The sequence below is a fragment of the Pisolithus orientalis genome (assembly GCF_024613125.1).
Source record: "Pisolithus orientalis strain OTSU chromosome Unknown F5J12scaffold_45, whole genome shotgun sequence".
Taxonomy (NCBI): domain Eukaryota; kingdom Fungi; phylum Basidiomycota; class Agaricomycetes; order Boletales; family Pisolithaceae; genus Pisolithus; species Pisolithus orientalis.
This window is the reverse complement of record NW_026260826.1, coordinates 74,347-102,028: the sequence shown is the minus strand read 5'-3', so window position 1 is coordinate 102,028 and position 27,682 is coordinate 74,347. Positions and strand designations below refer to the sequence as shown.

Below are 27,682 nucleotides of genomic sequence, written 5' to 3'. Positions count from 1 at the left end.
TGCGGAGTTTTTGTTCACACAAGCCATGTGACCGAACACGGGCCTCCATCGTTTATGTCACCTTCTGAATCTCTGCCACCCTTCTGTCACAACTCGATGACCTCTGACTGAGGACAGTCAGCATTCGAAGACCCTGGGAGGTGTAGGGAGTAGTATACTCCCTGAGGCCAAAATAGGGATGCCAACACCAAAATTCCACCGGTACCATCCACATCTGTCATCTTCGGAATTATCCCATTTGCCTCATGCGCCACCTCGCCTGTTGAACCTTCAGAGCTTCCCTATCCATCAGTAACACACATCAGTCATCATCCCAAAATTCTGTGTCAACATCAACCTGACATTCATCTATCTGGAATTCCACAGTCATGTCGCCTCGACCCTTGCCTTGCCATGTAGCTGGGAAGCCACACAGATCATCAGTAAAAACTCCAGTTACCCCTCTCATTCCTTTCCTGTGAACCTTTCTCCACAATGTGAGAACCCCTTTCTACCTATGGCCTCTACCCTTCATGTTCCACTCTATGGTACAGTGTACACTCATCCTGTCTGAAGATACCCATCTTTCCCATTGTCTTTCTCAGTTGCTACCTTACAGTTTGTTTTCACACATTGCTGTATGGCTTTGATGTCTGACATGTCATCCCCTTTATTTTTTGGAGTTTTGCTTCTCCTGCCCCACATTTCTCTGATCAGTACCTTACTCTCCATGTACTATATAATTCCGCCTCAACGATGGAAAAATACCACCCATCTTTTTGGAGTCACAATCTGTGTATTCATGAGTTTAAGTGTTCAAAGAGTCATCTGTGCCCTCTGTGGCTATTGCGTATCAGCGTCTTCTGTGTCTTTCGTGTCCTCTGTGTATCTGCATCACCCATGTCCATCCCCTCCTTTGTGTCCCTGTGTCTAACATGTGTCTTACTTGTCTTGGAATTACTTCTTCACCTCAAGATCGTCACTCGGAATTTCGTAACCAAGTCAATTCATACCCAAATCGTCCACAGCCCTGCAGATCTAATTTCCGCACCCTACATTCAACTTCCTAGCTGTCTCTACCATGGCATTATATGTCTCCTTCCTACTCAGCACCCCTTGGGTCGAGCCTAGGGATTTCCCTACAGCTTTCCCCCTATTTGCATGCTACCCAGAGGTAGTGTCCCACACCGGATTCCCCTCCCACTGCTGGCATTCACTATTGTAATGCCAGGCCTCATGGAATGTCCCACCACCACTGTTGGGAATGTCTGTTTTAGTCACTGGCAAAGGCAGAGTTATGTGAGACATATGCCTCATCCCACATCAATTTAAATGCTGCTTGAATGCTGTCAATTGTACTCTGACTGCAGTTCTCCTGGAAACCCTTCCATGAAAGGTAAAGGGCCAGGGCCTTGTCCAAGCACTGATTTGGCACACACTTGAATGCATTCTTAAAGACTGGATCACCATACACTTCCGAGCTCAGGTCCCCACTGCCAACATGACTCAGACTTGGAGACAGCTGCATCCCCTCCACTGGAAAGTGGCTCTGTAGCCACATCTGTGCCTGGTGGACATGCCTGGTGTATGTTGCCCTTGTCTTGGCCGCTCGAAGGTGAGTTTGTTTGCTGGCCTCTTTGATCTGATGAACAGTGTGTAGGCCGGGCTGTTCTTATGGAGAAGATGCCTTCACCCTCCTCTTTCTCTTGTCAGGGGAGCTAGGTAAGGCAACACTCTTTGTCATCGATGCCTTCTGTCTGACCATGGCATGTACAGGATGTTTGTTCCCTCCACAAGCAGCCTGAACCCAACCAGCTGGTGTGTGGGAGTTGCAAACAAAGTCAGTTCATAGTGTAGCTGCACTGTCAACTAGCTACTATTTCTTTCAGAATCAATTCAGTGACATCATATTCAGTGCAAAGCCCTCAACAACCAATGTGCACAGGAGTGCGACAACAAAACTGGAACAGTAATTAATATAATGCTAGTAATACATCATATGCATAGTTATGAATACCCCTCACCCCATCAAGTCAGTGACACCCAGCGGCTTCCATCGAAATCCCCACTGTTTCTCCTCCAATGAGTGACACCAGGGTGCTGGTGTCAGCATGGTCAATACCATGAGGAGCAATTGCCATGGGTGTTCTCCAATGGGTCATGAGGTTGCAGAACAATGAAAAGTGGCAGTAGTTCATGTACAAACCACCAAATTCAATGACTCCTTGCACTTTCTTCATGATCGCTGCATGTGCAACTGCAATCCCAAGTGCATTGGAAGCTTCAATGCACTGGCCATTTGAGTACATGTGAGTAAAGTTGATGTCTGGAAGGCAGATCACCACTTTCAAGTTGACACTGTCAGTCTCCAAAACCTGCTCCTCTCATCTTGATGCTCCCCTCATCATACTCCAACAAAAATATGAGGTAGGGACACTGTGCAGGCTGACCAAGTTCAATGTTGTGTTCTTGAATTGGCAGAGGAAGATGTCTTCTTTGACTGTACCCTGCCTGTTTCTCCAAGTTATCTTCACTCCAGATGATGAAGAGGTCCATCTTGAAGCTCCCAGCAATCCAGCCAGCAACCACAGCAAGACTCCAATCAATCTTTCTGGCATGGTCAAGTGCCAGCCAAAGGTGCCATGGTGACTGGAGGTGGAGCTTTGATTCAATTTCCTCGTCTGGAATGGTGAAGAAAGATTTGATGAACATGGAGTCTTCTTTGATAATGGTGGATGTAGGGTCATGGTCATACCAAATCCACAGAAAGTGAAAGCATTTTGATATTTGTAGCGATGTTGATGATTTCTTTCAGACAGGGGATACTGAGCATAGCATTTCTGTTGTATAAGAGTCATTTGAGTGACTGGTTCAACAATAGTGAAGAAAGCTTTGACAAACATGGAGTCTTTGATAATGGTGGATGTAGGGTTGGGGTCATACCAAGTAGCAACATTGATGATTTCTTTCAGATGGGGGATACCAAGCTTAGCATTTCTATTGTATACACCAGCATGGTGGAAGGCATTAAGAGTCACTTTGAGTAACTGGTTCAATGATAGCAAATAAAGATTTGATGAACATGGAGTCTTCTTGTCCTGGGCCATGTAGGATTCCAAGTACACAGAAGGTGAAAGTGTTCTGATATTGGTAGCAACGTTGATGATTTCTTTCAGATGGGGGACACTGAGTGTAACATTTTTGCTGGACACACTGGTGTAGTGGAAGGTGTTGAGAGTCATTTGAGTAGCTGGTTCACCAATGGACTGGGCAGCAACAGTACTGCACATCCCTCCAGGGTTAACCAGAGTATGGTTGAACTTCACCTCAATCTCATCCAACACCCACTCAAACACTTCGCAGTTGAGGTGGAACTCTTCCAATACATGGCAGGTAGCACATGTGGCTCATGCATGCATGCGGAAGGTCAGCAAAGCATTTGCCTGCACTTCCCTGCTAACCTCTCCATGAAGCTGGTGGACTGCATCAACAGTGTAGGCTGGTTCAAGGTCACTAGGCTTGCAGCAGTCAATGTGGAAGATGTGAACAAGCCACTGTCATTGTCCATGAGATCAACACAAAATGAATGCGAAGAACCAAAAGGTGTTTACCAAACAGCAGGTGACACGAATGCAAACATCTCCATCTTCAACAATAGGGGGGGTGTGTATGTGCATCAGGAAAATAACACTTTACTATTTTGACTTTTTGTGACTAATGTGACTTTTTGGGAAGGAATCTACTATCATTACCCATGTCCTGCAGGCATGGCTGCACTGTTCTTGCTTATTTTGATCTTGTTCAAACCACCTAATTCATAGCTTTCAGTAGATACCACATACATTCAAATTGATGGAGGTTCCAAAGAGATATTGTGATTTTTCTCTCAGACAGTGTGCATCACACCAATGGCTCAATATCTCTGAATTTTCAGACATTTTCTAGTCTTCTTGGCTTAGATATATCATCACTTAGTTGTCTCAATACATTCTGTTCTCTTTTCATTCTTCAAAATTCTGTATATGGTCAAAAAAAAAAGTACAGATAGTAGGTTCCTTCCCAAAAAGTCACAAATAGTCACAATAGTCACAAAAAAGTCAAAAAAAGTCACAAAAAGGTCAAAAATAGTAAAGTGTTAATTTCCTGATGTGCTCCATCAAGAAGTACCCTGACAAAGACAATGTGGACACAATTTTTGCTGAGAGGTGCATACATGCTTCATCAAGGAGTACTCTGGTGAAGATGATGTGGATACAATTTTGGCTGACAGAGGTCCATGTGTGCTCCATCGAGTACCCTGGCAAAGACAATGTGGATACAATTTTGGCTGACAGATATTTGACACTGACAGGCACAGGTGGGGGGGTGCAGAGAAAGCTGGGGAGCAGGATATGATGTGATGAGATGTCATTGGGTATAGTTTGCCTCCACTGTCTTGACAGCAGTATTGACAAGACCTTCTTGACCAGCTGTGGCATGGAAAAAGTACCCCCCTGTGGGGGTCAGACTGCATATGTATGAGTTCTCCACAAATCCCCTCACCTCTGGGCTGAAGTCATCCTTTCCAGTGAACCAGAGAGTAGGGAGATGATGGGGTGCCCCTTTGGGCAAAAGTGTGTATAGCAGGTCAATCCATATGAGGCACAGAAAGTTGGTCAGGTACAGAAGGCAAACGAAGGTAAGGACAGTTACCTAGGAGATCTCAGCAAGCATGACTGGGTTCATAGTGACCAAGGTAAGTCAAGTCGACACCTGGAACACGGATCACTGCCTTTAAATTGACACCAGTCAGTCCCAAAACCTGCTCCATCTTCATCTTGATGCTCCCCTCATCATCTGGGATGGTGAAGAAGGATTCGATGAATGCAGAATCTTTGCTCCAACTCCCTGTCACTGAGCCCAAATGTGTCAATCCTCTGGTGCACGATAAATGCATCATGCATCCCATCTTCTCTGTACATAAGCTGGATGAGGTCACCCAATGAATTGCACACTGTACCATCATAGCAGACATTGCCTGTCTCCACCATTTTGACAGTGAGCTCAATAAGACCTTCTTGACCAGCCATGGCATGGAAGAAGGGTTCCTGCCAAATGGTATATGCTTTCCTCCTACACTCTGCTGCCCTACACAGATGGACATTGGTGAAACATTGATATTAACCTTTGGATCCTGCAGTGACTGTTCACAAGCAAGGTTAAGTTGACGCTCAACCATACCTTCAAAATTTTATCTCACTGACTGAACCTAGTGCATATTTCGAACTGTGAGCATTGCAGAATTGGCAGTCATAGGGAATGAGGTAGGCATGTCATGGGTGGTCTCTGGATATAGTGTGCAGGAAGGGTGAAATAAATGAGATGGAGGATACCAGAGTGGGGAGACAGCAGGACATGCACAAACTGAGAAGACAGATTACTTGCATTCAAGGGTTTCCAGGGTTTCCAGCAAATGCAAGAGTTGGAGGATGACAGGGCAATAAACTGACATTATCATTAGAAATGGTGCACCTGCTGAAAACAATGCCCACCTGAACACTAATCTCTGGTCCATCAGATCCCTCCCAAAATTTGTAGTACCCAGCCTTGGGAATGAACTGCATTTTCTTTTTCTTTTTTCCTTTCAGATGTGTGAAGCCAATGAATACACCTCTCTTTGGGTAAAAGTCAGTATGTATAACAAGTCGAAACCTACAGAATTACCTAGGAGATTGCAGTGAGTGCAACTGAGTTCATAATGATCTGGGCAACAACACAAACCAAGGTGGCAGGAGCAATGTGAAGGCAGGCAATCAGCAAGTCAGATCTGGAGGACAGAATCTGATATGTCACATTCACTTGGGCAGGCAGACTGGCAGTAGCATGGAGCAAAGCACAACAGGCAGGGAAGTAAGTGAGGTAGACTTGCACAGACATGGTGATTGTGCCACTCACAAACTGATACAACACTATAGAAATGTGTGCTAGGCAAATGATTAGTCCTCATCCATGAGACCAATGACTCCAGCTTTGAGATGCAGTGCATCCACACCACCTACCAGGTCAATAACTCCAGTTTCATGAGGAAGGTTAACCATTGACTCCACCAAATCAGGTCTTGAGTATTCTAACATGACTGCTGGCATCTCTATCTCGTATGCAGGTGATGGATCTGCATCCACTGGTGTTTCAAGTGGCAAACTCAGCACAGAGAGCTTGTATGATTTGTCAGAATGGCTCAGGACCTGAAGGTCATGTTGCAGCCACTCACTATCAACATTCCCTGGCAGCTGTGGATAGTGGATGATGAGGTGGGGTGGGCATATTTGGCACAATTGTAAGACTCACCTGCAGAAGTGTGCACATGGCTGCACCGGCACAAGCACCCATCAATCTGGACTGGATGGTATCTGGCAACCAGCCAAGGCGCTGCAAACAGAACTCTGCCAGAAATGCAAGATCAGGCTGACAAGACCTCACAATGGCAATGGGGGGATGGTGACCCTCTGACCATGAGGTAAGAGGTAACAGATACATCACTAAGATCACAGGGTCAGGGAACTCAATGTGTTCCTCCACAATGATATGGGCAAGCTCATGGTGCCTATGTCTGAGGAGGTGTTGAGGATCCATTTGTAGTACCTCACAGATGTTGTCACACCACCTGGCAACAAACTCCATAAACTCCTTGAACTGAAACATGATAGTGGCTTGGAAGAGGGTCTTTCCAAGGCCATAATTTACCAATCAATGGGCAACATCTGTGCTGCACCACTGGCAACCTGTCTAATGAATTGAATGAGGATGCTACCCAATTCAGGGGGCTGAATATGGCACTTACCTCACTATCTACACTACTCATCAGCATAACAAGGAGGAAGTTGCCCCACTTGAGGCTGGTGCAATTTTGTAAGGTGTCAGATGAATAGAGTTGCATGTCCATGTTTGAACTGACCTACCTGCGAATGATGCAAGTCACACCAAACAGCAGCACATTGTTGTATGGCATCACCATGATGTTGATGAGGGTGCATGACTGGAGGCAGGCAAGTTCCACCTCTGCCTCCCCTGGAGCCTTGTGAGCTTTGTTAGCACCTGGCAGCATGTATAGTCAATGACTCACCATGTGCCAGCTGAAACCAAATGCCATCAACAGCTCTTGAAAGCGCTGCACAAGGAGGGGTGGATAGCATGGGCACACAATGTCTTTTCCCCTCTTGAGCTGAGGGCAGTCTGGCCCATCAAAAATGAAGTATGGGTGGAGGGGCATCTGAGAGATGGAAGAAAGGCGATGGAAAATCATTTGTATTTCATGTGACTGTCCTGTGCCAGCTTGGCACCACAAAAACACGTTAAGCAATGAATACATCCACACACTAGTGGGGCTCATGAGGGATGAAATGGACCATACAAAACAGGAAACTAACCTGGCATTAAAGCCCACAGTGAGCAACTGAGTGCCTGCTCCACCACCACATGTGCCAAAGTTCTCAGTAGCAAGCTTGCCAAGTGTACATTGTCTCCCTGCAGGAGCAAGAAGCTAATTACAGTTAATGCGGCCATGCAAATGAACAACAGAGAAAAAATTACTCACTGGCCACAGTTCAAGCACCTGCATGGTTTTGGAACATGGCAGAAGACTCATTGGGAGGTTGAGGAGTGTGATGATGTAGAAAGCCAGTTGACATAGGGCAGTGCCCAGCTGACAAATAGGTCAGCATAGTCTACTTGCCACTTTAGCATCATGGTGGATGGCATCGTGAGAATAGATATACTTGATGCATGAGATCTATGTTTCAAAACTTATGAGTAGAAGAGGAAGGGAAGGAGTTGATGATGCAGCTCAACAACTGATCAGTAAGTGCAAGGACAGTCTTCAGGCCAAGTCAAACCTCCCAGTCTTGAAAGTCTTGAAGCATCAGTAAATCATTTTTGCTGGCCAGAGCTGCCCAGAGCTGTCCAGCACTGGACAGATTCCCTAGGACTACCAGCTCACAAAGTGGTTTACTGATGAGGGGACCAATGATCAGCTCAAGAATGGCTGCATAGACATGACATCCAGTGCCAAACTGCCCAGCGAAGGGAACAGCCAACAGGCTGCTCACCAGACCCATCTGATGGAACTGAATCAACCTTCAAGTGATAGCAATCTGTCAACTGGGTGAAATGTTGGGATAGGCTCACTGACAAGTACTCACCAATGGCAGTGATCAAAGAGCATCGAGTGTTGAAGATGGAGGGCAAAGGCAGGTAAGGGCTCCTGCTGCCATGCACCCCACTAACCTGCCCTAAGCAATTATGTCAGTGCCCTGGACCCAATAGGCCTCAAGGCTGCAGACCAGTTCGAGCTGCAAAGTGCTGGAAAGCAATTGTAAAGTCCTGTAAAGTGACTTTGCAATGGGAAATGAGTATGCACTTTTGAACCAGTGAAATTAGCAAACCAGTTGTCAGGATGCATTGAAGCTCGTGAAGGCCCAGATCCCATGTACTCACGATGGCCCACCAGGAATTACAGTATTATGGTGGCAGGGTCCTGGGTGAGGTGTTTTGTAAGTACATGTTTAGGCAATTCTCACTGCCATGCAGGTGCATGCAGAACTGATGAACACATATTGTATATACACTGTGCATGAAGTAGCAGTCTACTTTCCTGCTATTTCTTCCAGCCAGATGGCCCCATCTGTACTGTAGCAAGTTGATGGTCACCATAAAAACAGACTTAGAGTTGTAGGGTCTGCTGCAATGCTCTCATGAAAATGTCATAAACAGAGGTCTGAGTGCTGAGCAGTGGAATCAACACTGTAGACATGACATCACTGGTGCCAAGTCAATCAACAACACCTGTGCAACCCTGCAGTCCAACACCAGGCAGGAATGATGACTAAATGAACATTGAACATGCTGGACACCAAGTAGCACTGAGTGATCACAATCTCCACACAGGAATTCGAGCACCTCAAGCTGCTGGGTCATCATATTTGATAAGTACAGCAGGCAGTACACATACCATACTAATATTATACTATGCTATGAACCACATCTGTAAAACCACTGAAATGAATGCTTAACTTGACAGCCTTACAGGTGGTTACATGGTGTGAGATCATGACTTGTGATTGGTGGAGATCAATGTAGTTCCACTTGATATCTCTGAAGGGTAATAATTACAGAGATAAGATGTAGATATCATGATTATGGGGATAAGATACAAGAATCACTCGGCTACAAGGGACAATCAAGTTGGGGCAGTGGCAGCCCTTCTACTATTGTGATCTACAAATGACTACTCAGCCAGAATGTGGTATGTCTCTTTATCTGCAAATGTGTTTAAATAATATTGGTCGTATGCCTCCATACAAGTCTCACTGCATGCATCCACTCCCAGAGGTACTGTGTTGTAGACAGGTAGCAGTTCCACAGCATGAATAACATTGGTCAATGGGACGATGCCACTTGCACCTGTGGAAGAAGGGGGAATACATTGAACTCTGTATAGTCTGATGCCAGGATTTTGCTCAGGCAGCCAGACAATGCGAAAATAATGGACATAAATGAGAGGGGCAGGGCCAAGATAAACAGGAAGTTCCTTCTTTGTCTTCAGCATGAATATTGCCTGCACCTAAGCAACATCTAGGAAAAGAGTCAGTAATGTTTTCTTGGAGTTACAATGTAGGGTATGCATACCAAAGTTCACATCATCATTCACATGCTTCAACAACACTGCATCGCAGTTTCCAAGAGGGTGAGAATCTGAGGGAGAAAAGGCCTGAACAACCTGGCTTCTGCATATGTATTGTGTCTGGAATGATGAGTGCAGTTGAATGCAGAATTTATTCCATTGAGAAATCATGCCATGAGCATCCCAATGCTCAGTCAGACACCCACACAAAGCAGCAGAGATGTAGTCAGATATTACCTGTGGGAGGTCTGGGAGTTCATATGTCACCTGCATTTCAGATACCATCAGTGTTGCACAGTCAGGGAGGACTGTGATGTGGAACACAAATGCTCCACTTGATGACAAAAAGCATTTGGGGTCATTGAAGTGATTTCAAAAAGGCTGAGGTCTTTGGAACATAGTCTCTTTCTCCAGAAGAACACAATTGATAAAAGATAATGCCAGGTCCACACTGGTAACTTCCTCATTTTTGACCATAATTGCAGTGTCAAGCACCAAATCTGAACTGCAGAGTAAGATGTAAAGGTTGAAGGAGTGGATAGTTTCCTTGCAATTGAGGAGCTTGACAACTTGATCAATGAATGTGTTGCTCCATTGGTTCATCCACTCAAAGGGTGTCTTGCAGTGGGTGATCAGGAGCTGCTCAGTCACATCTGCTGTGTATTGGATGAGAGTGCCATTCTCCTTGATGTGGTGAGCAAAGGTGTGCATAAGTTCCAGTTTCATGATGTTGAAGTTGTCCATGGAGCCCTTGGCTCCCCTTCAAGCCCCTGCATCGAGAATGGAGTGTTTAGTGGCATGGAATGCCTGCAAGGTGGCAGTCATCGATGTGATAGATGAGTCGGTGTGGATAGGTTGTTGTGCCCTGTAAATGAACTCCACCATGGAGCAAATAGCATAGACAAATAGAGGCAGAATGGCACCATCTAACATGGGGATGATGGTCCTCTCATTATCATGATGGTCTCTGCCCATCATCTGCTTCACATGTGAGATACCAGAAGCAAAATGCCTGATGCCAACATGCTTGTGTTGAATCTTGTATCACATATCAAGCAGGTGATTGCTGGCAGCTTCCTTGGACCATTTGAGAACATGGTCAAAAAAGAACTTATGACAAGTGTGGAGAATTTCCCTCACCAAGAAGTGTGCAGGGTCAGTGAACTTCCAGTCCCTCCAGAAAAGGTGGTGTACACCCAGTAACTTCTCTGCTTTGGCAGCCTTCTGGAAAGAGGGGATGTTCCACACCTGGGTATGTGTGCACAAATTGACAATCTGCTGCAGCATGTACAAGCCAGTTTGTGGATTTTGGGGTACACTGTCACCAAAGTTGGAGAGTACTGTGGTGGTGATAGGGGAAGCATTTTTGGAAACACAAGCAACTAGCTGTTGCTTGGGAAGATCTGCAATATATGCGACTAGAGGGGTAAAACAGTTTTGAGTAAAGCTGGTTGGGTCTGTGAGATTGATACCATCTGATGTGACTGTCTTGAGAGAGGCAAAAACAATGTCCATACACTGGTGAAAAAGGTGTGAAGTAAGAATTGTTTGGAAATCTGGGTGAACCTCAAAGACAGGAACTGGCATGAAAGCAATGCAGTGCCATGCATGAGATGATGCCTGCATCCTCACATCAGACTGGATGTTGCCAATCATAATAAAGACCAGGTGCATTTCCAGCCCTCCAGTGTGCCTTGTCACTGGTGTTTTGTCAGAGGCAATAATGATGGGAATGATGGTTGCACCCTGAGGAAGCTGCACCTGAAAAAAAAAAAAATGAGAAGTGACAAGGCAGTCACCAAGCATAATCTGTGATTGAGTGAAGTTCAACACCAGAAACTTTGCCAGTTCCCATTCACCCTCATCCACAAAGGGATAGTACAGTTGATTTTGATGTTGTCTTTCATGTTCACTAGCCTTCATCCAGTCAAGGAAAGTGTCACCTCTATTGTAGATATATCCAGAGGTTGGATAATAGTGACCCATAATGTCATTCTCCTCGAATCCATGCTGGAAGGCTGGTGGTACAGGAATGTGCTGCACTGGGATTGCATCAGTACAGGCCCCCCCTTCAGTTGAGGTGATTTAGTAATGCAGTGGGTGAAGGAAATATTGCCTGACATCCAGGACAATCAAAGGTGATGCTGTTACCATCATCACTCATAGATACCATGATACTACAGACAAGAGGTTAGTGTTGCTTGTTACTCTGAAATTCTCTAAGTCCTTCAATTTCCAACAGAAACTCTGCTACATGGCAATGATAACATATCTGGTGAGAGTACAATTATGACTGCTATGTCTGCTGGCACTGTACCCTCAGTCCCCCAACTGTCATTGTCTCCACACTCCTCATCCAAGCCTAGTCCAAAAACTGATTTCTCACCACTGCTTGTTCATAATGATATCCTTTTTTCACCACTGCAGAAATGTCCAAGCCTGAGCCACTTTGATAAAGAGAGACAAGAAGAGCTGTTGAATGCACTGCCTGGAAGGAGCATTGTATCACCAACTTCATGCTCTTCCATGTCTCCTCATGGCTCAAGTGCCTCTCTCCAGAGGCGCATCCTAGAGGCACAAAGCCACATGCATACCAAGTACCACCCATACAGAAAGCAAGCAGCCCCACCCCCCCTGGAGCTTCGCTTTGCTGCAAGAACCACTGATTTGTCACTGGAAGATGTACACAAGGTAAGTTATTGTCATATGTGTGGGGCACTACTAATGAATGAAACCAAGGGACATGACTTTCTACATCATGGTTTGTCACAATTGCCTGACAATGTTCTTGTCAAAGCCATACTTGCAAAGCATGCATTCTGGGATTGTATATCACAGCAGGTCTCTCAGACCTTGGCAGAGATAGAGTTTATTGAGCAGCAGAGGGATTTATTGACTGAAGTTCACACAGCAGCTTTGGAAACTTGGGCAACTGCTGAAATGCAGTTGGCAATGTTGATGGATATTTTCAACCAACATGACCTGCAGGATGCCAAAGATGACATGGCATTTTACCATGCTGTATATGCTGATGAACTTGTCACATTCACAATCGCAGCAACTCAGATGGAACAGTTGGAATCTTTCATGGATGAGAGGTTGCCATCCCCTGACAAGCATGTCAAGGACAACCCTGACCATGACGATGATACTTGTGGGATGCTGTTCACAGGGTTACTATCCTCTGACAATGATGAGGCTGAATAACAGCATGTCTCCACTTAATCTTCTGACTCATGACTGACTCAATATATTCATAGGTTGCATAGTTACATCCTTGTGAAGAATTTGTACCAAGTATTGTGAGTTCAAACTGTTTCAGTCAGCATTGCAAATTTACTCATCTGACATACTGATAGGCAGATAAGTTTACGCTTCTTTTTTGTTTTGTTACCACACTATCTGTATTCATTGGTGCTTTACTCACTGAAATCCATCACCTTATTCCTGTTTGGTCATGCCTGATTAAGATGGATTGCAATGGATAAGTAGCTTGCAGCATCTGCCATCCACTACTCTGCTCCTCTGACTGCCATGTCAAGACATAGGCCAAACAGTAACAGGGTATGTTTTATCTATCTACCACTGTGATGATCCTAACATTTAAGAAAGGCTTTCCCTAGGCTGCCCACGGTGTGAGTCAAAGTGTGGTTCAGTGGTGAAACCAACCAAAACCAACACAAAAGACAAAAAGAGCAAGTGGTGGTGTGCCTATGCAGTACCTAGATGGTAGAACCTTTGATTTGGGTGGTTTTTTTGCAAGCTACAACACTCAAGGACGAGTGCTGAGGGTTGGGGGTGCTCCTGACAAAGAGGGAGCAAGAATGTGATGGAAAGTGATAGGGTAGACTGCTGTCAGCCTACAGAAGGATGGATGGCAGCTTAATTCAATGTCCTAAGCTGCACCGAGCTCAGGGAGGGCTTGGAGTGAAGTATATTGATGATAGACAAGGATAAGTGAAGTAGACAATAGTTAGACCCTTAATAAAGTCTCAACTATCAAAGCTGCTGAATGAATTACTGAGTGATGATAAAATGCAAGCAAGAGGGGCTCTCTGATGTCTTCTTTTTTTTTTTTTGCTATCTAAGTACAGTGATTTATATACAGTACAGGGGTGTTGCCCTTGGAAAACAAGGTGCAAACACTTGGTAAGTGATTGGTAACTGATGAGTAAGGAATGTAAGCGATGGGTAATCATCTTGGAAAGCACTGGTAAGCATTGGTAAGGATTAGCAAGCCAAAAAGCAAAGAATCAGTAAGCAAAGTCAAAAGATTGGTAAGTATTGGCAATAGGTGAGTCAAAGACAGTCAGAACGTCAAAGTATGAGTCAAGTGATGTCAGGAACTGGGGAAGCACACTGGAATCACATTAGGGGGAGGCTGTGCATGTCACATCTCAAAGAGATCGCTTCTAGACCAAGGTGGGATGACAGAGAGGCAGCACTGATCTGATGCCAATATAGTACATCCGAAAGTGGACAGGGTGAGTCAGATGTCAACAGGGGTCAAGCTTTGGGGGTCTGTGGGGTGACAGGAGCATAGGGGATCACAACCTTCCCCCCCAAACCATCCTCTCAGTGAAGCAAATAAAAACTTCATGAACAAGGCTCTGTTGGAAGAGAGGATGAATGGGGAGTGTCTTCTGCTGTATCTTGCAACAAGGAGGCAAGATGTGCATCATACTCATCATGGATGTGATCAGGGAGAGTGGGGAACAGTAGATTATACTGTAGCTGTCACAATCTTGGAAGAATGATGGACAAGACTGGTATGAAGACATTGCAGGGAGCAGGGAGGAAGGATCCATATGCTTCTTGGACTGGAGAGACTGAAACAACCACATAAGACCTTTCCAAGCAAATGACAGACCTGAGGCAACCAAAGAACATCCTCCTAGAGGTCATACTGACAAAAAGAATGTGCTGTCCAAGCTGGATGGGCTGAGAGGGCACAGATGAGGGTGGGATGTACCAGGATGCTTCAGGATGGAAGCTGGTAGGAACTCCTGGTAGATATATGTAGCCATGGTCCCTAGCAAAGGGGACAAGTGAAATGATTGATGTAGAGGCAGCCATCTCAGAAGAAGTTAGCGAAATGAGCATCTTTTGGAGGGAGTGCTGTAGAAATGTGTGGAGTGTGCAAATCCTTTCCAATTTTGGAAGGTAAGATTGCATGGCTGAGCACTACAAGCAAGTGTGAGAATGGCCTCTGTATCTGCAGAAACAGCAGAGATATGTCAAAAACTGGAATGCCATACACAGGCACTTAAGAATTTTAGCCAGCACTTAACTCACTCCCTTTCTTTTTCTCTGGCACTGATGACTTGTTCTTGTGCAAGGGATGACTGCCAACATTCCTGGCTGTCCTTCTTCACATGAGGGCTATGGTCTTCATCTCCATTCATCAGCTGTATCCATGTCCACCTCACCAAACACCTTTGGTGTGTGACAATGGGGTCAAACTTGAATCCCAGTGGCAATGACATGTCAAGCCAACTAAACCTCAAGGGCAAGCAGGCTGTGGATCCATCATTTCTGCATCAGGGACCAGGGTACCTAATGACGAACCCCTATCCCTTCAATTACCAGACTCCATCAATGACTGAACCCCATCAACTGTCATCTGGCACCTGGGTAGACAGGCTCTCTGCCCATGCACCACCTGGTGGCCTGTCTGTGGGCAGTTACCACACCCACCACTCTGCCCATTCACCACCTGGTGGCCCATCTTCAGGCAGTTACCACACCTATCAAGACACTCACCCACCCACCTCCTTACTCAGCTCTGCCCAAAGGTACATGCTGGCAACCACACCAAGTTGACCAGGTGTGCAATCCACAAATAGATATTCAAACTCACTCACCAACATTATCCATGTAAGTACACTGTACTCATATTCAACTAATTTCTAATAGCTCTTAGACTCAAGGTGATCAGGAGATCAGTTGGCCTTGGTGCCAACACCATGTCACAATGCCTCTGACTCCACCTCCTCCTGCATCAGTGGGTGCAGTTGCCAATGCAACTGCACCATCTGATGGCTACATGGCCAATGCTGCACTTGTTTCTGTGACAGTAACCAAACAAGAGTGAGGGCAGATTGTGGACCAAGCAAAAAAAGATGTACAAAAATACATGTTTGCTGTGGATGCTGTGCCAACAAAGAACATGTGCACCAAATGTGTGAAAGCAGCCATCCAAAAAGCCACATGCACTGTCATTGGAGGAGGTATGTCATCACCTGTAGTATGTTTCCCTGGCTGATATCTTCCTGACTTTACCAAGTTCATCATGAACCACTACATATAGATAATGATGTAATTGGTGCAATGACAGCAATCTGCTGGTCATTCAAACAATACACATTCTGTCATGTCCAACATGACTATGGCCTTCGTCTTCCATTAGGGAGTGTCCATTCCAGAGTTGACCACAAGAATGTTCAAGTCCAACAGCTCCTCACTGATCTCACTTTCCTTAAACCCTGGCATTATCAACCAATGGTATGTGCATGTTCCTATAATTCTTATGTCATCAAATGACTCCAGTACTCTAGCAACCAACAGAGGATCCCTATACTGCAACAAATGAAGGCCTATTCGAGCACAAGTTATTCATGGATATCATCATTGACATCCTCTTCCTGAGCCCAGGACAGCTATACAAGGCCATCAACAAGGACTCAATGGATCCCCTTTGCACTTTGGCAGGAACTGCCATCTATGCTGCCCTCAAGGATCATCAGAATGGTGTGTATGTAGAAAGTGCCATTCACACAGATATCTAGTGTGATGCATACTGTGATCTTATGGCTAGCATTTCTAAGCTGCAGGCAAGTGCTGTTGAGAGTGCAAGATTGTCTGAGATGCAGAGAGCAATCATCAAGAGAGGTTACATATTGATTGATGTACAATGATTTCATAGCCGACATCAGTTGATAAGATCACTTCTTTACATCTAGTCTAGCTAAGCTGAAGATAATCTCCAAATAAGTTGAAACCCGCTGCCAATGTATCACGCCCTGGACTACTCCCAAACGGGAATCCGTAAGCACTCGTATACGACGTTTTGCGGAATTTCGGTTCGCTGATGCACGACCGTGGTCTGCCAAGGCTGGGGGGTCTAAGCGACGTCGACGTCGAGGTTGCGCGACCCTCCGCTCGGATCCTGTTCGGAACGTAAGTCCATTTTCCGCTAACCGCTAACCACCATTGAACGTTTTGCTTCCGCGTCCCGACGCCATCCTGCACGATCGACGATGCCGGTGCCGTCACGAGCGGTCAGTCACTCTGAACGGCCGTCCCCGCCGCCGAGGGCGAGCCGCTGTGGCTGAGTGGCCGACTCAAAATTTGCAGTTCACACGCACTGCCACCTGCGAATTTTCCGGAATAAACGTACATAGAAAACTATAATATCACAACAACATTTCAATTACAAGTTTAAACTGCAGCCATTGCAATCGCTTGCAACCCATTGAGATAATTTTACAGATTTTCCGACAATCACTAGTGTCGGTACAAGTCGATGAGCATGACAGTGCATCTCCAACAGATTGCGTCGCGCTACCGTCCGTCAGTCAGGGAGTGAATGAGCTGCTGCCGAAGGAACAGAGAATCGAGCTCTAGTGGAGCGCTTTCACAGTCTCATCACCCAAAGTAGGTCGTCAAGGCGAACATAACATCCTATGTGGACATCGTGTCAGCATTTATTCTACTGGCATTCGATATGGGTGCCACACATGTAATGGCCTAACAGTGCCGGAGGCGAGGAGATTTATATCGGGCAGCTGAAGCTGGCCACCACTAGTGTACAGAGGGGATAACAGTGATCCGCGTCGTCGTTTGGAGGCGGTGTAAGCAAGTCGGGGCATGTTCGATTCCATCGCTTTAGTAATACCTAGACACGATGAAGATGTATGTTCTGGTCCTTCGTGTCTTGGTTGCGAATCATGCGGGTGAACATGTTCTGTCAGGTAAGTGTAATATACAAAAACACACGTATAACCACTCCGTTCCACGAGCGCTGTCCGATGCAAATGTTCAATCAAGCCCCTCCAGATACCCGAAATGACATCATTCAGGGAGATTCAAAACCGACAGTACTGGAGTAACAGCAGCGAACTTGAAGAGCAGTCACACTCAATCGACCTGTCGGTGACAGCGCGAGACAGAAAGAGGCGAAGCTGGTCCCAAGTCGTATCCCAGGTTGGTTGCTGAGCACGACGCGTCTCGTAGGTCTCCGGGAGTAGGTCATGGGTGTTGTGGTACACGGGGTGAGCAACTGAAAGTAGTAGAGTTAGTCGGCCCAGACGGTGTACTACTGGGTGTTTAACATCTTACTTGGTCCTGTACGTTCGGAGAGTTGAGTTTCAGGAATTCGCAATCCTTGTTCATGCAAAGACTTTCATCAGGGGAATACGAGTGTCCATAATTCACACAGAAGGGTTGGGAAGGACACGCTATCCCACCTAATGATCGCTCCGCAAAGAGTGGTCAACCCAACTGTGGGTAAATGTTGGCGACAAACTTACGATTGTGGGAAGCCCAGTTGAGGAAGTTCGTAGGGAGCATGGTACACAAGCATTCTGCCTGGATCGTGAGAATGATATTCGCACTTCTCACACGTAGTTTCCCCCTTACGAATCATCGACGAATCAGTGATTTGGAGAAAATAGCAACGTACTGGTATATGCATTCGATCCCAATAACCCTCGTGCTTCCCAGGAAAAGGCAACTAGTTCAACGTCACCCCCAAAGGTTATACCGCTTCACTTTAACCGTCGTGCAGTGCTGTTGAGAATCGAGATTGTTCCTGAACCGTCGTCGTTTCCGCCCGGTGCCTAGGAAGTGGAGCATGTTTGAGGGAACCAACAACGCAAGTTCCCACTCACGCGTTTCATACCGAAGGAGCCACAGGAATCATAGTGTCTGGAGATTTCCCAAACGACATTGAGTGCGGAACCCTCCACAAACAGCATGAACCTGCATGCTTCACCGGCACCCTCGAACTGTGTCTTCAACCACTCTGGAGCGACCCTCGAACAATGGTGGAACGAATGTCTAGAGGCAGTGCCTGACGTATACCAACAGGTCAATTAAGTACGACCCCTCAAGTTCGTTACGTTACTCCATGCTGCCGATTTCGATTTCCCTGAAGGCATCAATGTAGAGCGTTTGGAGAAGCTTGATTGAATATTGTATCGCGCGTGTAGTGACGTCAGCGAGTGCGGAAACCCAGTCGAGGACGTTCATCGCGAGCATGGCACACAAGCATACCTGGCTGGATCATGAGAGTGATATTCACGCCTTTCTCACGCAGTTCCCCCCTACCAAGCATCACCAGGACCGTAAATCATCGATGAATCCGTGACTTGGAGAAAAGGTAACATACTGGTGTATGCCTTTGATCCCAATAAGCCTTGTGCTTCACCAGCAAAGGCAACTTGTTCAACGTTGCTCCTCGAGGTTATTTTTATCCATCATGCGATGTTGAGAATCGAGATCGTTTCTGACAGGTACCTGGGAAATGGAGTATGTTTGAGGGAACTAACAACACCTGTAAAGATCGCAACTCACGCGTTCTATACTAGAAGAGCCACGGGAATCGTAGTACGCGGAGATAAGTACGGTATCAGAACTTTCCGTCTTAGCATCAGATCGGCTGCAGTTCAGCATCAGAACATTACACCATGAACCTCGTGATGACGCGGAAGTTTACCAGACGACATTGAGTGCGAAGCCCTCCGAGAACGGTATGCACCTGCACACCCCATATGCATCCTCGAACTGTATCTCCAACGCCTTGGTAGCAACCCACAAGCCATGGTGGCACAAGTTTCTGGAGACAATGCCCGACGATCCGTCTTCGTTAGCAAGGTATCGGATGTCCTTGAGCATCTGTTCCACAAAGATTCCGTTGACGGTGCCTACTTCCAGAGCGGCGAATCAGAGGGAAACAAGGGGGTCGTGAACGCGCTCGGTTGCAGTGAGAAATTGGAGTGTACGATACAGGCGAAACGTTCTGGAAGCGAAGCAGACGAGTGGACAGAGGATACGTACAACGACAACCCTGGAGTTGACGATGCAGTAGACAAAAACTGGGCCAGACTACTCGCCTTCAAACAGGACAGTCTGACCTTCGGGATGCGCGATAAGCTACTCAGAGGCCAACCAGTCGACAAAATCGGCGACTTCAGCTGCACTCGCGCGTCCGGAAGGACCTGTCGATGGATGACTCCTGTATCCAGACTAGTTGCTGCGGCCCACTGACGCTCTAGCAACTGCAAAGGGACTACCGAACCATCGTCAACGAAAATGGGGAGTGGCTCAAAGGAAGTGAAGTCGGGGATCTTGAAGACGGACCGCTGGCCGAATATTGCATATAGTAGAAATTGTTAGCAAGACACAGTGGAGTGTAGAGCGACAGGCATCGCTGGGTCTGACCTGGATGTGTTGGTAGTACGTCCAGTGGGGTCGAGTTTACCGATACCTGAAGTCATACACTGCGTATACATGGGCCTTCCCGGCACCAGCTCCACTTTGCAGTCGTTAGTACGTGGGTGAAACGGCTCAAACGTGCACTGAAACTAGCATGTACACCGAGAGTTTGCACTCAACGACGAGTATGCTTCGTACCATGGATTCACTCGCTGCGGTACCTACCCGCGCGAGTTTACAGGCGACACTGTTACACTCTCATCATCAGGAAGCGAGAAAATGGTTCAAACCTGTTTAAACCTGTCACTGACTGGTCGTGACTGCGATTCCGTCATTCCCTGTCTCTCTGATGATCCCTTACAGATGATCTCATCGTTATAGTGTATGCCAATGACAACGCCAGGTCTCGCTTTGCAGTCGGCCTTGCATACTACCTCGGCCAAGGATGGGTGCACGTTGTCTATGATGGATGCTCCCCAACTCAGGACTGGATACCGTGGTCAGATTTTGCTCATGGAGCATATTATCGATTGTGGGGTGTACGTGCAGAACATGCTCGGAGCATGCCCAAACAAGACCACAATGATGAACGCCGTCGCAATGACCACTTCATTAAACATGTCCACCTTCCCCGATCAATCTGGGCTGAGGGTAGTCTGGGGTAGGTGGGAGATGGACAATTTCAGGATCATGGTTGATGTCGAGCAATGTCCTGGTTGTTGTGATGGGCCACATCGATGGGCAACGACATGTGTTGGTACTTTTCCTCCCACGCGCATGCAGACCTAACAACCATTTGTATTAATATAGAACGAACACTGTGGCCCCGATACGCCGGGGTTCATGGATACCAATTGCTATCCATATGAGTTGAGGCTGAATGGCTTGTGGGCCCAGTTTGCCAAGTGTTCCGATCTACGGATTACGGTGAGTCATGTTATGCATACTCATGCCTGCGTGGACACTGATATACCCAGCTGGGTGATTATGGCGACAATTCCGATGGCAACTTCAAATGCACTGGCAATATATTTGAGGATATGCGGACCCTTGGCGACATTGATCCCACAGAATCCGTTTATCGTCCTGTGGTCCGACGCATATCCGGCTCCGAATGGCTAATACGTCGCACGGAGAATCGCACTGAGCTTGCTGTGGCGTATCATACTAGTACTGAGCGCAAACACCTAGCTCTGCGTCAGCCAAGGGGCCTAGGCTTCCTACGAATGAACATTTCGAGCTACTGCTGAAAGACCTGGCTGTCCGTCCTGCAGGAAAATATTTAGTGACATCGGTCATACAATGTTCAGGTTTGTACGAAGTTGATAATGGCGGGGAGGCAAGGGACTCGGGTGACGGTGAGTTTTCCGCGACATGTGTGTCCTGCTCTCCTTTTGACATCATCAGACTCGACTCTCGGCAGTGATAACCATTCCACCGAACCTGGGATTTTGACTCCACTATATATCGTCATAAGTCCACCAGTTTGGCAAAGAGAAATGCCTTGTGTACAGAGAAGGCAACAATTCAAAAGTATCCGGTAAACCCATGGAATCAGTATGTGAGGTGGTAATGATGAGGCTTCGTTTCGGGATTGTTGTGCACTTCATTTTAAATATTGTGCTGCAGGCCATCCAATACGTCAAGCTCACATTTGGCTCTCTTCCCCCAAGGCTTGCAAGTACGTTCTAGCACGTATCCATTCAGGACCTGTTAAGTGGAACAGAACGCAAGTCGAATTCAAATGGTGCGCACATAGGCATTGAAGACTAGTTGGTTGGGATCTAGACGCAGACGAGACACTGAGTACTCATATCGGAAATGAACGCTGGATGGTACGGCTTCCCCCTGGGTCTTAATGGCCTTATTGAGAGTTGGATCGTCATAGAGGTTGCTTGTCTCCATCTCATTCTCATATCCTTCTAACATTTGGAATGATTGCAGATGATGCAACTGCTGGCCGGACGCTCGCCTAGTAATCATAGATGTCGTCCTGATATCCTCATTGACAGCCCGTCACGCACGTAGCGGATTAATGCGTCAGCAACAGATACATATATCCTCAAACGGGGCCACTGCTGTACTGCAAACCCTACGATCATGTCGACACCCCAATTTTCGATTCGACGTGCATAGATGGGAAAGTGCACCAACATGAGCTTGCTACATTCAGTTGGGGTGCCGCCCTGCCTTTATATGTGCAACTTGTACAGCATCAGTCAAATGATCAGTAGAATACCACGAAATGTCAGGCGTGCGCACGATAATTGTTTGCGTAACTCCTCCGCTCATCCTGGTGGAATGGCACATAGCTGGGTCAGCGGAGACGCCATTGACACTGGAGGGAATGGGTAAAGCGGAGACCCTGTCTATCTCTTCGCCTCGTGTTCTCGATGAGCCGTATAAATATCGACGTTGAGCGCCCGCCCGAGTTTAGGATGTTGCCATCGCATAGCCTCAAATTTGACGCTCACGCCCAATGCTGTACTTCCTTGTAAGACTGTGACCACTAACCAGCGTCGGTCTTCCGCTAGCCTTTCTTCCTACGCTCGAAGCTGACCACGTGAAAGAATACCCTGTACGCTCGAACATCCAGAGAGTACGTGTGATAACTAGTTGATGGGCTGAATTTGCATTGACCTTGTGAGGAAGATGAAGTTACTAGATGTGAATGCTGTTCTCGACCGCGAAACGCACATCGAGCAGGCTGATCCCGAACGTGAAGTCCTCAAGGTGTCTGATGGTAAAGGTACTCGTTATGCGATACTATCGCACCGCTGGGGAGCCGACTCGGAGGTCAATTACAAAGAGATGATTGGGCTGATGAAGATGGAGGAGCATAAGAGGGACAATGTCAGGCAGCGCGACGGCTACCAAAAGATCGTCAAGAGCTGTGAGCAAGCGATGAAGGACGGCTATGAGTGGTTGTGGATCGATACCTGCTGCATTAACAAGCGTAGCAGTTCAGAGCTATCAGAGGCCATCAATTCGATGCATCGGTGGTACCAACACGCACATGTGTGTTATGCGTACCTCAACGACGTTGAGGAGTCGATCTTCCCTGCCAAGCGAGACCGCGACAAGTTTGGCGAGTCCAACGGTTGGCCAGTATGGTTCTTGCGGGGCTGGACATTGCAGGAACTCATCGCGCCAAGTCAAGTGAAGTTCTTCAACAAGGATTGGGTGCCGATTGGCGACAAACGACACCTGGCACCCATGTTGAAGGACATCACCGGAATTCCATGTGAAGTTTTGAGAGATGGCCTGGCTGCGAAGCGTCTCTGTGTCGCACAAATCATGTCGTGGGCAGCTACCCGGAAGACGGAGCGCGTGGAAGATCGGGCGTACTCGCTGATGGGGTTGTTCGGAGTGCACATGCCCATGTTGTATGGAGAGGGCAAAAAAGCATTTCGGCGTCTACAACTGGAAATCATCCGGGAATCCAGCGATCAAAGCATATTCGCATGGAGTACATGGAAGCTGCGGACAGGCAGTGACCTGGCTGACGATCCAAGCGACTTTTTGGATTGTGGCAACATCGAGAAGGTCACGGAACCTGACGAATATGTCGATGGACTAATGGAGTACATTGGATGGAAACAACTCGGCAGCCCCTGGTATATCGCACGTGGCCACAGGACGATCTCGAAGTTGAGGCGGCATGCCAACACGGTCAGCCAGCGACTTGACACAACATTCTCTGTCAGTAATGCGGATATCCAAGTGTGTTTGCCTGTCATCCCCCTTCCCGACCCTCCGTCTCATTTCCGGGCTATATTGGCGTGTAAAACCTACCATGGTATCGGTGGTCTAGCCACCATTGATTTAGTATTCTCTGGATCCAGGTTTCACAGGACTCCAGTTGCACATTCTGAGTCGCACAATCTCAAGACATATCCGGAGTTCAAGACCCTCTATCTTACCCATCATCAAGATGCCAACGAGACACGCCGCGAGTTTACGCTTGACGACAAGCATGCCTCATACCATGGATTCACCCGCCGTGGCACCTACCCGCGCAAGTTTACAGGCGATACTGTCGCACTCTCGTCCCTCACGGGTGAACTCATTGTCATAGTCTATGCCAACGACAATCCCAGATCATGCTTTGCAGTTGGCCTTGGATACTACCTCGGCCAGGGATGGGTGCACGTTGTCTCTGACGAACATCCTGAAACTCGAGAGGATGACTGGACTGGCTTTGGCAGGAGAGCATGTGCTCGAATGTGGGATGCGCGTGTAGAACATGCTCTGAGTATGCGCAAACATGAACACGACGAAGACCGCTACTACGACCACTTCATCAAGCATGCCCACCTTCCCCGATCAATCTGGGCCGCGAAGGTAGTCTGGGGTAGGTGGGAGAAGGACAATTTCAAGATTATGGTCGATGTCGACGAATGTCCTGGTTGCTGCGATGGACCACACAGATGGGCAACGACATTTGTTGGTACTTTTCCTGCCACGTGCACGCAGACCTAACCATTTGTGTTATCATAGAATGATTATGGTGGCTTTCAAACGCCAGGGCTTATGCGTACAGATTTCCCTTCATATTTCTTGGAATTGGATAGGTGGCGGGCTGGCTTTGACGAGTGTTCTGGTCAACGGATTGCGGTGGGTCATACCTGCATACTCGTGCTTGTGTCGAGCCTGATATAACCAGCTGGGTGATTATGGGGACTATTCCAATGGCGCATTTATGCGTGTTGGCAATGTCTTTGAGGATATGGCCGTCCTTGGCATTAACACCACGGACTCAGCTTATTGTCCTGTGGTCACTCGTGTATCCAACTATTTAACGCCAAGGAATTATACGGAGAATTGGGATGATCTTGCTGTAGCTTATTATGGCGAGGACAAATGGCTGGCCTTGCATCAATCCAAGGGCCTCTCGATTCCCACCAATGAACATTTTGTGCTGCTACTGAAAGCACTGTCCACCCGCCTTGCAGGAAAACATTTAGTGATAACAGTCGTACAATGCTCAGATTTCTATATAGTCAATGATAATGGTGAGCGAAATGATGGTGAGTTTTCCATAACAATCGTGCCCTGCTCATCTTTTGACTTTATCAGACTCGGCACCGGGCAGTAATAACCACTGCACAGAGCCTCGAGTTTTGACTCCGCTATGCACCATTGCGAGCCCACAAGTTTGGCGAAGAGACCTGCCCTGTGTGCAGAGAAGGGAACGATTCAAGAGTATTCGGTAAGCCCATGGAACCGTCGTGTGCAGTGTTACTGACGTGTTTCGGATGTAGGGAGTACTTTTACTCCCTCGTGAATATGATACCTTCCCTTCTCACACTATTCGCCTGTGCCTATGACGTCATCTACAGCGTCAACCGACAAGAGCCGAAGCCCCCCACAAATCTGTGGTGCGTTTGACAACTGTATGAACCACAAACGTACACTTAGGATGGCAACAGTGCAAGAAAAAGGAAGATGGAGCGATCAAGTTCTTCTCAGACATGTTTGGTCTCAAGCATCTGAGAAATTATGTGCGTATTCATTTTTTTTCAACTCCTCGTCATGCTCATCCATTGAATGTAGATCGGCGAGATAACATTCTTCAAAAGATTCTGTTCGATGATAAACAGCAAGGTTTCCGTAGGCATTGTAGAAGGTTGGCAGGTCACCCTAAGAATATTCGTTCGCCACCTTACATTGCAGCTGTAGAGGATGGTTTACTAACGCGTGCACCAAAAACGTCATGCACCGATCGGGTGATGACACGTTACCTGTTTATGGGCAGTTCTCAATCCAATGCTATGCAGGACCAGTGCCTCGAAGTTTTGGTACCTCTGTTGCGCAGGCGGTGTCAAATTCTCTGTGCACAGTATGATGCGCCGCATCGCTATGCTGACGAAACAGCAAAAATGCAGCGCGAGTTGAAGTCCCTACGGCAAACTCTGGGTGCTGACGTGAGTGTTGCTATCGGCGAAATCAAGTAGGGGCTAATTCTAATCACAAAAAGCTACTTCAACACATAAGAATTACCTTTTACAATGCATACCGTGAACATGAGTCCTCGTGAGTACCTTTTTTGACGTCAAATCATTTCTTTGTTCTACGATTCGTTGTATCCTAGTACCAGGGCAACAGGTCAAGCGAGCAACATTGATTATGACAGGTCGGACCCTATTTATCAACATCCAACAGTCCACGTCTTGAATGTCGTACGTAGGCAACTCAACATTCCTTACATTGTTGAAGAGATAGAGGTGCTCCAAGCAAAACTCGACGCAACAGAGGATGAAGATGAACAACGAGCACTGGAGGAGGACGTCACTGGAAAGGCAAGGGCAATATCAACTTGTCACCTTTCGATCCCCAGAATGGACCATTCATTAATAGATCATGTGGCTCTGTTGGTGTGGGATCTGTGCGGAAGTGGACAAGCTGTTACCGAAGGTGAGGGAACTCTTTTGTTTCCATAGATGTCATTTGACATGGATCAGGTTTCGGATTACATTCGGAGAGAAGGAAACATGGAGGTCAGTGGCATCACATGCCCGAACGTTATCGTAACCCCGTCAGCAGGGTTTATCGGAAATTTGCCACATTATTTTACGTGCACGGATAGACCCCGATGACGATCAAATTCACTTGCGGCGGTAGGTGACATTATTGGCATATCGCGTCGTTATGAATCACCGGACACATATTACTCCAGAATCATGCGTGATGCAGGAGCAGGCACATCGAAACATCAGTTGTGGCTTGCCGCTCGGGCTGCAGAGCAAGACAAGTGGTCAGGTGTGACTAGGGACACCCCCGCTGTGGCCAACCCAGGTTCGACTCCGAGTACGAGCACTCAAACCCCCTTTACGTCCGTGGCCTAACAAACAGGGATATTGGTAAACATGATATTATGTCCTTCGTCCGGAAAACTCAACTCATTGATGACCACGTGTCAAACGGAATGATGTAGCCAATATGCACTGGCTGTGTATACCGAGTTCCCTTGCCTCACGTTGTAATGTTAGATCAAGATCGCGATGGAATTTCTTGTACATGAAAGAATCTAAGGATCCAAGGGGTAATTGCAAGGACCTTGGCTGTAGTACGATCGTTGTGTACCAGTACATGTACGAATTGCCATGCCCCCTTCTAGACCGACGTTCTGGACACCCTTGACACCGAGAAAAGTGCTCTCTCTCACTGCCTGCAGCTCGATATCTCCGAGTGCATTAAGCTGTTACTCTTTGTATGTACGAGCAGGTGCATGCAATCACTGATGTCAAGATAGATCGATGGGTATGAGATGAAAGATCTTTCTATTGCGCCACCCTCAAACAGGTTCAGGAAGTGAATCATCTGCCGCCGCAGGAACAAGGAATCGAACTCTGCCGCAGCACTTTCAGTGTCCCATCACCCGTAGTAGGTCGTCAAGCCCAATCTTACAACATCCTACGTGGACTTCGTCGTGCCAGCACCTTATCTTGCTGGCCCTCTTCGTGAGTGTGACGGACGCAATGGCTTAACAGTTGGCATCAGTACTAAAAGGAAGGTCATTTACGTTGAAGGGGACGCAGAGGGGACTTGCAGTGATGCCGTTGTTCTCATAGTAAGGAGCTCAGATATGCGACGTGCCGTGGGCCG

General features: G+C 47.1%; 10 protein-coding genes across 10 annotated transcripts; 6 read left to right on the top strand and 4 right to left on the bottom strand.

Moving 5' to 3' along the window:
• Nucleotides 1–2,340: 2,340 nt before the first annotated feature.
• On the bottom strand, nt 2,341–3,221 carry F5J12DRAFT_896907 (uncharacterized protein; the record flags this gene model as incomplete). Its single annotated transcript, XM_051747984.1, has 2 exons — nt 2,341–2,660; nt 2,735–3,221. The coding sequence occupies 2 exons, from the start codon at nt 3,219–3,221 to the stop codon at nt 2,341–2,343; spliced, it is 807 nt and encodes a 268-aa protein (XP_051595960.1).
• A 2,733-nt stretch (nt 3,222–5,954) lies between these two features.
• Nucleotides 5,955–7,228, bottom strand: F5J12DRAFT_896906 (uncharacterized protein; the record flags this gene model as incomplete). Its single annotated transcript, XM_051747983.1, has 5 exons — nt 5,955–6,248; nt 6,307–6,681; nt 6,800–6,854; nt 6,918–7,033; nt 7,082–7,228. 5 exons carry the CDS (start codon nt 7,226–7,228, stop codon nt 5,955–5,957), a joined length of 987 nt encoding a protein of 328 aa, XP_051595959.1.
• Nucleotides 7,229–10,681: 3,453 nt separating this feature from the next.
• Nucleotides 10,682–11,716, bottom strand: F5J12DRAFT_726617 (uncharacterized protein; the record flags this gene model as incomplete). The annotated part of the gene is made up of 1 exon (XM_051741739.1): nt 10,682–11,716. A coding segment is annotated over one exon (1,035 nt), but the record flags the coding sequence as incomplete, so codon positions are not given.
• Nucleotides 11,717–12,163: 447 nt separating this feature from the next.
• On the top strand, nt 12,164–12,844 carry F5J12DRAFT_896905 (uncharacterized protein; the record flags this gene model as incomplete). The annotated part of the gene is made up of 2 exons (XM_051747982.1): nt 12,164–12,328; nt 12,377–12,844. The coding sequence occupies 2 exons, from the start codon at nt 12,164–12,166 to the stop codon at nt 12,842–12,844; spliced, it is 633 nt and encodes a 210-aa protein (XP_051595957.1).
• Nucleotides 12,845–15,235: 2,391 nt separating this feature from the next.
• F5J12DRAFT_785917 (uncharacterized protein) lies at nt 15,236–16,554 on the top strand (the record flags this gene model as incomplete). The annotated part of the gene is made up of 7 exons (XM_051743329.1): nt 15,236–15,432; nt 15,484–15,514; nt 15,561–15,713; nt 15,738–15,867; nt 15,948–16,141; nt 16,195–16,391; nt 16,455–16,554. The coding sequence occupies 7 exons, from the start codon at nt 15,236–15,238 to the stop codon at nt 16,552–16,554; spliced, it is 1,002 nt and encodes a 333-aa protein (XP_051595956.1).
• Nucleotides 16,555–17,534: 980 nt separating this feature from the next.
• Nucleotides 17,535–18,974, bottom strand: F5J12DRAFT_929515 (uncharacterized protein; the record flags this gene model as incomplete). The annotated part of the gene is made up of 7 exons (XM_051749498.1): nt 17,535–17,603; nt 17,636–17,660; nt 17,786–17,918; nt 18,169–18,272; nt 18,416–18,477; nt 18,529–18,710; nt 18,914–18,974. The coding sequence occupies 7 exons, from the start codon at nt 18,972–18,974 to the stop codon at nt 17,535–17,537; spliced, it is 636 nt and encodes a 211-aa protein (XP_051595955.1).
• A 60-nt stretch (nt 18,975–19,034) lies between these two features.
• F5J12DRAFT_858088 (uncharacterized protein) lies at nt 19,035–20,237 on the top strand (the record flags this gene model as incomplete). Its single annotated transcript, XM_051746754.1, has 5 exons — nt 19,035–19,156; nt 19,181–19,280; nt 19,359–19,766; nt 19,801–19,871; nt 20,127–20,237. Coding segments are annotated over 3 exons (579 nt in total), but the record flags the coding sequence as incomplete, so codon positions are not given.
• A 227-nt stretch (nt 20,238–20,464) lies between these two features.
• F5J12DRAFT_896903 (uncharacterized protein) lies at nt 20,465–21,324 on the top strand (the record flags this gene model as incomplete). The annotated part of the gene is made up of 3 exons (XM_051747981.1): nt 20,465–20,827; nt 20,885–21,001; nt 21,052–21,324. 3 exons carry the CDS (start codon nt 20,465–20,467, stop codon nt 21,322–21,324), a joined length of 753 nt encoding a protein of 250 aa, XP_051595953.1.
• Nucleotides 21,325–22,583: 1,259 nt separating this feature from the next.
• F5J12DRAFT_422090 (heterokaryon incompatibility protein-domain-containing protein) lies at nt 22,584–25,921 on the top strand. Its single transcript, XM_051739349.1, has 8 exons — nt 22,584–22,673; nt 22,727–24,520; nt 24,575–24,691; nt 24,741–25,104; nt 25,154–25,286; nt 25,339–25,578; nt 25,631–25,703; nt 25,757–25,921. The coding sequence occupies exons 2-6, from the start codon at nt 22,727–22,729 to the stop codon at nt 25,463–25,465; spliced, it is 2,535 nt and encodes an 844-aa protein (XP_051595952.1). The 5' UTR covers nt 22,584–22,673; the 3' UTR covers nt 25,466–25,578; nt 25,631–25,703; nt 25,757–25,921.
• On the top strand, nt 25,721–27,242 carry F5J12DRAFT_422166 (uncharacterized protein). Its single transcript, XM_051739350.1, has 8 exons — nt 25,721–26,001; nt 26,055–26,110; nt 26,169–26,210; nt 26,265–26,376; nt 26,435–26,491; nt 26,539–26,574; nt 26,621–26,694; nt 26,754–27,242. The coding sequence occupies exons 1-8, from the start codon at nt 25,807–25,809 to the stop codon at nt 26,920–26,922; spliced, it is 741 nt and encodes a 246-aa protein (XP_051595951.1). The 5' UTR covers nt 25,721–25,806; the 3' UTR covers nt 26,923–27,242.
• The last annotated feature ends 440 nt before the right edge of the window (nt 27,243–27,682 follow it).

Bases quoted from the DNA above. Each gene is read 5' to 3' on its own strand.
- F5J12DRAFT_422166 (XM_051739350.1), top strand. From the start codon at position 25,807: ATGACACGTTACCTGTTTATGGGCAGTTCTCAATCCAATGCTATGCAG. The intron at 26,002-26,054 runs GTGAGTGTTGCT...AATCACAAAAAG, and splicing joins GGCAAACTCTGGGTGCTGAC to CTACTTCAACACATAAGAAT. The intron at 26,695-26,753 runs GTAGGTGACATT...ATATTACTCCAG, and splicing joins GATCAAATTCACTTGCGGCG to AATCATGCGTGATGCAGGAG.
- F5J12DRAFT_422090 (XM_051739349.1), top strand. From the start codon at position 22,727: ATGAAGTTACTAGATGTGAATGCTGTTCTCGACCGCGAAACGCACATC. The intron at 24,521-24,574 runs GTTGGTACTTTT...GTGTTATCATAG, and splicing joins ACAGATGGGCAACGACATTT to AATGATTATGGTGGCTTTCA. The intron at 25,287-25,338 runs GTAAGCCCATGG...TTTCGGATGTAG, and splicing joins GAACGATTCAAGAGTATTCG to GGAGTACTTTTACTCCCTCG.